The 8,018-nt window shown below is 28.8% G+C and overlaps 2 protein-coding genes across 5 annotated transcripts in view; one reads left to right on the forward strand and one right to left on the reverse strand.

Annotated features, from left to right (window-relative positions):
• Positions 1-1,896: 1,896 nt before the first annotated feature.
• LOC105450273 (nurim homolog) lies at positions 1,897-3,483 on the reverse strand. Its single transcript, XM_011690046.1, has 3 exons — positions 3,093-3,483; positions 2,389-2,869; positions 1,897-2,139 (listed from the first exon to the last, which is right to left on the reverse strand). Exons 1-3 carry the CDS (start codon positions 3,238-3,240, stop codon positions 2,016-2,018), a joined length of 753 nt encoding a protein of 250 aa, XP_011688348.1. The 5' UTR covers positions 3,241-3,483; the 3' UTR covers positions 1,897-2,015.
• Positions 3,484-3,582: 99 nt separating this feature from the next.
• LOC105450274 (BTB/POZ domain-containing protein 10) overlaps positions 3,583-8,018 on the forward strand; it is a 12,509-nt gene continuing 8,073 nt past the window's right edge. For 3 of the 4 annotated variants that reach the window (XM_011690047.1, XM_011690049.1, XM_011690050.1), the window contains exons 1-2: positions 3,823-4,161; positions 4,377-4,508. In XM_011690047.1, the coding sequence (XP_011688349.1) occupies positions 4,151-4,161; positions 4,377-4,508 (143 nt within the window). In that variant the 5' untranslated portion in view covers positions 3,823-4,150. The other variant, XM_011690048.1, reaches the window with a different exon arrangement.

Here is an 8,018-nt window from a genome sequence, read left to right on the forward strand (position 1 = left end):
TCAACATTGAAGTAAAAATCTTCTTATGCTTCAACATTGAATAACTGATCAGTGAAAAAAAATCGCACAATGCTGATCAAGTGCGCAAATTAAAGATAAAAATTAACGCTTTCAAATGCTGTAAGTCGCATTTGTATGCGATTTTTATTTCACTCCAAGGAACTTCGCAAATTTAGTACAAAAATTTTAGATTTGATGCATCTCCATTTGCATCAGTGCAGCTTTGTAAAGAATCAGTAAGTCATTTAATGAATTATGGATTTCGAAAGTAGAAACTTTAAACTGTAAAATGCTTTTTTGATCATTATGTTACGATAATTTTTGACAAAGTTGCTCTATCTTGAATTTTTAGAAATTATCGATATATTAACGCATTGTCCGGACAATTAGTTTGGTAACTGTATATTATATATATATATATATATATATATATATATATATACTACCACTACAGACGCGCGCTTCGCGCGCGCTATTTAACTGCACTTTTACTTTTTATTATAATATTTTTGACTATAATTATACATCAATCTCAATACATACAACGGTCAAAAGTCAATGCAATGACAGCCGCTCACGAAGTTAGCGCAACGAGACAACCAATCAGCGTCGCGGAAAAGAGCCAACAATAAACTTCGAGACTTTAGAGATTTCGATGAATTCAACCATCGATTTAACATGCACTTTTTTAGATAGGATAAAACGAGAAATTTCTAATATTTCCAACCGCAATTTCTAAAATTTTTAATTTGAATATTTCAACATAAACAAGTTTCAAAGAATGATTCCAAGAATTCAGAATTACAAATCGCAAAATTTGAAAACTTTGAAAGATTGAGAAATATCAGGAGAACATAATCAAGAAGATTGCAATCTATCTAAAAGTTTCAAAAAATATTAGAATATTAATAAATTATATTATGTAGTGTATTTCATTTCAAACAGTCTAGTCGAATATCTTAAAAAGTAGGCAAAAATGTTTTAAACAATTAAAAGTTGTATAATCTGCAAAGCAACAAATAATGTTAAAATTAATTTTCAATAAAATCAATTTTTCAGTCACATAAAAGTCATCATTTTTTAAGATAAAATCGGTTTTTTACATAAGTTTTTTAAAACAATAAAAAAACAATCAAATACGGTTGAGCAAAATAAAATTCAGTCAAAAATGAGAAGCTATGAGTCAAGTTTAAGTATATGATGTAACAATTATTAAAATGATCAAGTTAATAACACAATCATAACAAAAACGTTTCGACCTTTGTTAAATAAACGTTATTCAATGTTAAATTAATAATGATAAAACTACAATAAAATTATTTTTTTAATTATTATACATAAAAATATTAGTTATTAAAAAACCAATAGTTTATAAAATATTTTATATTTTATTCTAACATAGTGTAAAATAAAATGTACTAATTGGAAAATGTACTAATTTTTTATAACTTTACTTAATACTTATATATACGAAATAACTAAAGGAATCATATTAAAATTGTAGAAAAATTATGTAATTCTTTTTTAAAAAACAGTATGATAATAATTTTTATTACTTTATTACCTTTTTCAAAAATTGCCCAACTTTACCATTATTATTTTTTCACTTCCAGACCTATATTTTTTTCTAGAATATTTTTGATTTTGGGTTCAGATTTCAAGATGTCTTCGACTGTCCTTTAAAATAAGACACATGGAAATGTGACAATAAATAGAAAGTAGATAAAGCGTATTATTAGCATTTATAATTGAAAATAAAGTTTATATATATACATATATATATATATATATATATATATATATAGGTATATATATATACAATAATTAATTTAAGATTATAAATATAATAAATATGTATTTCAAATATGATATATAAACTACAATTACATAAATATGTATATATAATGTATCTAATATTTATTAATTTATGTTAATTTGTTAAGTAATACAAAATTAATGAGAATCAGGAGAGAATTGTTGAAAACATAAAAGATGAAGAAAAATGATAAATACAATTAAGACAATTCTATTTGCTTCTGTCTAAAATATCTGACGTGATAATTATAGTCTTCGGAATCTATTGTCCATAATAACGCCATATATATCGTCAATATGGTGCTCAATAATACTCGATCCGCACTAAAAAGAAATCATATTCAAAATCATTTAAAATTTATTTTGTTTTCGAAAATTGATTTATACGATTTAGAATTTGCATATAATAGTAAACGTTCTTTAAATTTATAGACATTGTACAAAATATATTTGTGAAGCCACTCAAAATCATTCAGTATGAATTAATAATAGAATAAATTGATATTACTTGGTTTAAAAAAAGAACTTATCACAAGATAAAAAAAAAATTGAACTTGCTTTCATAAATTTTACCTCATAATAGGATAGACCCATAAAATAACAAGAAATCCAGTAAAACTAGGATGTCTCAAGTGTTTCATATATCTGCGCAACTCTTTAGATTTTGTATCTAATGGGCTATTTCTTTTAGACACTCTGTACCATATCTGCTTAAGCCCACAAAGCTCAGCAATATCCATCATAATGCATCCACTGTAAATAATACTCCAAGCGAATACATGGAGGCTGGAAAATATCATCCAGATTGCCTGGTTGGAAGTGTCAAACTTCCAGACTGTTGCAGCTGGAGTCTGCTGCCATTTATTAATCAGGAAATGAAGACTTGCCGAGCTGCAGGCATTATAGATACTCCTGCTAAGATGTTCGACACGTAGTCTACAGAAGGTATTCTTGGTGAATTCATTGGCCATGATAGAATGTTGAAAAACGAAGATTGTAATAAGTAACATATCTATCAGAAGAGACCATAAGGTAGAGTCGGTTGTATTTTCATCTGAAAACAATCGAGTTGCTTATATACAAGTTTAATCTTATAAAAACTATTATAACAGAAAGATTTATTTATTCTAGAAATATACATATATAGAAAAATATAAGAACAATTAGAAATATTTCTATATATCTATTTCTTTTTTGTACTTAGTTTGTATAACAATAATATATATAATATTAACAGAAAATCGCCCAAAGTTTTGCGTCATTTGATGAAAACATACCTGACGCTATGTGTAAATTTTCGTTATCGTCGTGATTTGATAAGAAATACGTAAGTCTGCACAAGATGTAGCAAGTATACACAAAACTGGAAGCTCCTATGATCACGCTCAACACATTCGAGATCATTTTTGAGGAGATAAACGACATAAACTAGTTAGTTCGCATGCAAATCACGATATGAAGAGCGTATTTTTGTATTTCGTTGTAATAGGTACTCCGTTACAAAAAAGCGCACGTTTCATAAACGTGACATACATTTACTTATAAATAAATAAATAATTACGCTAATTTAGCGATTTTGTAAACAATGTAAACACTAGCTAAAAATAGCATATCACGCACATCACACATATGTTTTAAGCCTAGTTCACTGGCCTAGTTTCTTAATTTACCCTTAAATTTTGCTACGTCTCCAGCGATTGGTTGGACAGTTGACCAATAGACACCAATGGATGAGAAGATGGAATTTGGTGCAAGTGCAGTTCAACCTCGCTGCACCAGAACGTCATTCTTGCTCATTCTCAATCTTTACTATCGTTACAGCAATTGTAGCTTGGTGGTGATAGTAAGTGCATGTAGTTATATTTATTACACTCGTCAATTGGAGGGGCCGTTGTCATCGGGTTAACCCACATTTATGCTGATTCTTACGATCTGGAGATCTGCGAGTCCACGAAGAGATTTTTAAAACGGCTCGGTTGGTTCCTCTCGATCTCGAGCTCGTAAGTATCGTTGTCTACCGTACTGTGCGTTAATCGTTGACGTTTGATTGAGAACGGCTTGATTCCGGACTTTCGAAACACCGAGAAAGTGGAAACCTTGAAGAGTCTTGAGAATTTCGTTAGAGGATATTGCCTTTCACTGCATTCTTCAACATCTTTTGTACATGAAATAAATAGAAAGGAACACGAATCAATTGATCAATTTCGTTATTATATTATGTATTGACAAATAGAGTATGAGAATGACAAAATTATTCCTTAGTATATATTATAAAAAAAAAGAATGATATAAAAGTTTATAAAGAGAAACAGATAAAGATTATGGAATCGGAGAAATGTCTTTAAGGTTAGACTGTTAAAAGGTTAAGATTTTTTTTTATTCGTAGCATAAAGGAACGCATCTAGCATGTATTTTTGACTAAGTATGTATTTTCGAAACGTTGGGTCAACATTCCGCGAAGGAGATTCAGGACGGACGGCAAGATCGCGTGGCAAGGGCGGGGGGAGGGAGCTTCATCTTTTATTCTCCATCATGTATAACATGTTTTCTACTTTTGTCAGGTGGTTTGACATGTCAAATCCGTCAGAGCGCATCACTTTGATCAATTATGTGCAAGACAGCAGCAGTGACACGGAGACTGATTATAAGGAAACAGGAAGGGGAAGGCATTGTGTCTACAAAAATAGATTGAGGTAATTTGCGAATTTTTTGACTTCACCTTCAATCATTCAGTTCTTTGAATCACTTTGAGCGACACAGAGAATGCCTGTGGAAATACCTTTACATACAGGATGTCCCATCGAAAGTTGCTGAAACTAATGGACTATCATTTTTAAATGCACAGGAAAAGTAAAATATCTTTCAATAGAGAATATTTAGCAGTTTTATTTGTATATAAGGCAAAAACGATCGGAAATATTTTTATCATTTATAAAAATGTGTCAAGTATTGCTAATCTTGAAGATGTATAGATATATATTTTTTAAATAAATTCTGAATAATATATATTTTGGAAATTAAAAAACTATGTAACATCTCTTTTGACAAGGAATTGATAAGTCCTTGTTTTTTATTTCCAAAATATATGTAATTCAAAATTTAGCATTTCAAAAATATATATCTTTAAGATTGACAATACTTGGCATTTTTATAAACCTTTATTAAATGTCAAAATACTTTCGATTGTCTTTAGTTTATATGTAAATAAAACTGCTAAATATCCTCTATTGAAAGATATTTTTTCCATTCTCTATGTAAATTTAAAAATAACAGCTGATTAGTTTCAGTAACTAATTCCCATGTGATATCCTATAGATATATAGCAACACATTTATTGAAACTTTTTCTGTTCTATGTTACGAAATAAGATTACCATTATTGACATTTTTTAAGTGTTATTATGATTAACACTTAAAAAGTTGAGATTTTCAGTAACAAATTAGAGTACACTATTTTATATTATGTGAAAAAGAGAGATTAGCTCTGACTAGTTTCTACAACCTCTTAGATATCTTAGCATGCACTTAGATTTGCTCATATGAATATCCATTATTTGCATGCAAATTATTCTTTATATATAAATTTATAATGCATTATTTTTTGCCAGGTTGGCAAGAAATTAATTTGAATAACATAAATTACGCGTGAATGAAGAAAATGCGTGATATACATGTTGAAATTTTGTCTGATATTTATACCTTGACTTCATATACAGGATGTCTCATTTTAACTTTGTCATTGAAATAAAAAAAAGATGATTTTTTAAGAAAAAATAACTTGTGGAAAAACTTAGGGCGAGAGGGGGGAGGGGAGAGGACAATCTGATGTATTGATCAGATTTTCCGGTCCGTGACTCGTGTAGTTTAAATTGCAGACTCAGATCGACTTTTTAAAATAGAAACTTCCATTCTTTGTTATTCGTCTTTTACATTTCAATTCAAAAGATAGATTTGGGCTGATTAGATTTCAAGTACATTTTTTATTTGGCAAAGTTAAAATACGACATTCCGTACATATATGAAACATATTGTCACATATAGGATGAGTCATTTAGCGTGAGGCACTCAAATATCTTGAGAAAAAGCATTTTTGAGAAAAATGTTTCAGACGAAAGTTGTTCAATTTTGAGAGACTAACTTTAGCGACATGTAATACGTGTTTTCTTGCTAGATTGCTTTTTAGTACATTACTGTAAATTCTGCGTTCTATGTGATGCAATTCTAGTAATTTACTAAAATGCAAGTAATTCAGAAGAAAAACATCATGTGTGCCTTAATATAATGGCATAATCAGTTTGGGAAGTAACAACAAGACCAAGTTACCTTTGTACCTGACGTTGTCTTCTGAGGACAAATTGACTATGCCATTATTATTAGCCCTTTGAAACTGTACAACTTTTGTCGAAACATTTTTCTTTAAAAACTTTCTTTTTAAAATATTCAGGTGTCTCAAGTTAAATGGCTTGTCAGTCTTTATATTATATAAATTGCTATATTTGAACATATACAGAGTTTTCGTAAAGGTTGGGACTAAATTTATACAGTTTGTCACCAGATTCGAGGTAGGGGAAAAAAGTTTATATAAACTCGTGTTCGAAAATGCTTTATTAAAATCATAAAGGTTCAAAGATTCACGAGCAGAATTGTTCTTTAGACGAAATTGCTGATTCAGAAACAAATGACTCTCGTTATCAGTTATCATTTACACATCTTTATCCGTAAACGGATTTTATTAGTAGTTACAACAGTTCGAAATTTCTTCCTTTTACAAGAATGCAGGCTATCACATCAAAATGACTGTCCAGTTTCTTTGAATATACTATAATACTACTGTATTAAAAAAATTGTAATAAATATATTTTGAATACACTTTTAAAGATCCTTTAATAGTGTATCTGATTTCTATCAGTTTCTTATAAATCAATTATTAAATAGTAAAAACAATTCTGCTCGTGAATTTTTGAACAAAAATTTTTTAACAAAACATTTTTCACATATTTGACCCCATTAATACACAGGGTCGGATTAGGACTCATACTGCCCTATGCAATAAATTTATTGCCGCCCTTACTTAAGCCTGAGTTGCAAAATAAACAACGAAAAAAAAAAAGAAAAATTGTACTGAAATGGTGCAATGGCCTCAAATGTGACTTAACCTACATTAATCACATTTTATTTTATAATTATAAATATCAAAGTATGTAGACCGCGTGTAAATAAAACTATTTTATTTTAATCATAAATAGCCAATAATGCCTTTGCGAGCCGATATGGATGTTGGTGTGTAATAATTTTTACTGTTACAATACCAAACCACATACAAACTGTGCATTTACATATTGTAACAGTAAAAATTATTACACATCAACATCCGTGTCGGCTAATGTCCCTCTCAGGTTTCTCTCTGATAAAACAAAATCAACATGAAACAAATGAAGATCGCGAAACCCCGACTCGAATCGATGAATAATTATCTTAATCATTCGCGTTTGGCAAAAACTGGCCATTTTTTTTTCATTTTTTTAAGAAATTCTGCCCCTCCAAACCTGCCACCTCTATGCATTGCATAGGTTAACTTCGGTGCTAATACAGTACTGAATACACTTAATCCCAACTTTTAAGTCCTGTATAAGTGTATTGAAATATATTATTAATATTATATAAATATATCTATTTTAAATGTCATGTATTATACATTTTTCTTGATACATTAATTCGTTTTAAATACATTGATTTTTATGCTGTTGAATAAAATTTATATTTTTAGTCATGCATCTGAAAATTCTATGCATAGAAAAACAGATAAAGATAAAATATTTTGTTCTTTATAATACATTATGAAGAATTAGAAAAATTTGTAAAACCAGCACTGCTTTCTATCATAGACTCTCATAATATGTTATCATAGAATAGAATTTGTTTTCATACAAGATGTTTCGGACCAAACTATGTCAGTACGTTCTACTTATGTAGGAAGAAAAAAAAAAGATAAATATGTTACATCCATATAAACATAGGTTCGTGAAAATTGTAAAATTTTAAACATTCCATATTTTTGTTATAATTCGTAAATAAGGCTTGTATTTAAACTTATGTTAAAAGTTATGTAATATGTTTTCTTATTCTTATATAGAAAATACTGGTATAGTTAAAATCTGATATACTGTGCATATATATATAACGTAATATATATATATATATATA

The sequence above is a fragment of the Wasmannia auropunctata genome, unplaced genomic scaffold (assembly GCF_000956235.1).
Source record: "Wasmannia auropunctata unplaced genomic scaffold, wasmannia.A_1.0 LD336064.1, whole genome shotgun sequence".
In the NCBI taxonomy this organism is placed as follows: domain Eukaryota; kingdom Metazoa; phylum Arthropoda; class Insecta; order Hymenoptera; family Formicidae; genus Wasmannia; species Wasmannia auropunctata.

Coding starts and splice junctions, on each gene's coding strand:
- LOC105450273 (XM_011690046.1), bottom strand. CDS start 3,240: ATGTCGTTTATCTCCTCAAAAATGATCTCGAATGTGTTGAGCGTGATC. Junction 2,870..3,092: donor AAATTTACACATAGCGTCAG/GTATGTTTTCAT, acceptor GATTGTTTTCAG/ATGAAAATACAACCGACTCT. Junction 2,140..2,388: donor TGGGTCTATCCTATTATGAG/GTAAAATTTATG, acceptor ATTTCTTTTTAG/TGCGGATCGAGTATTATTGA.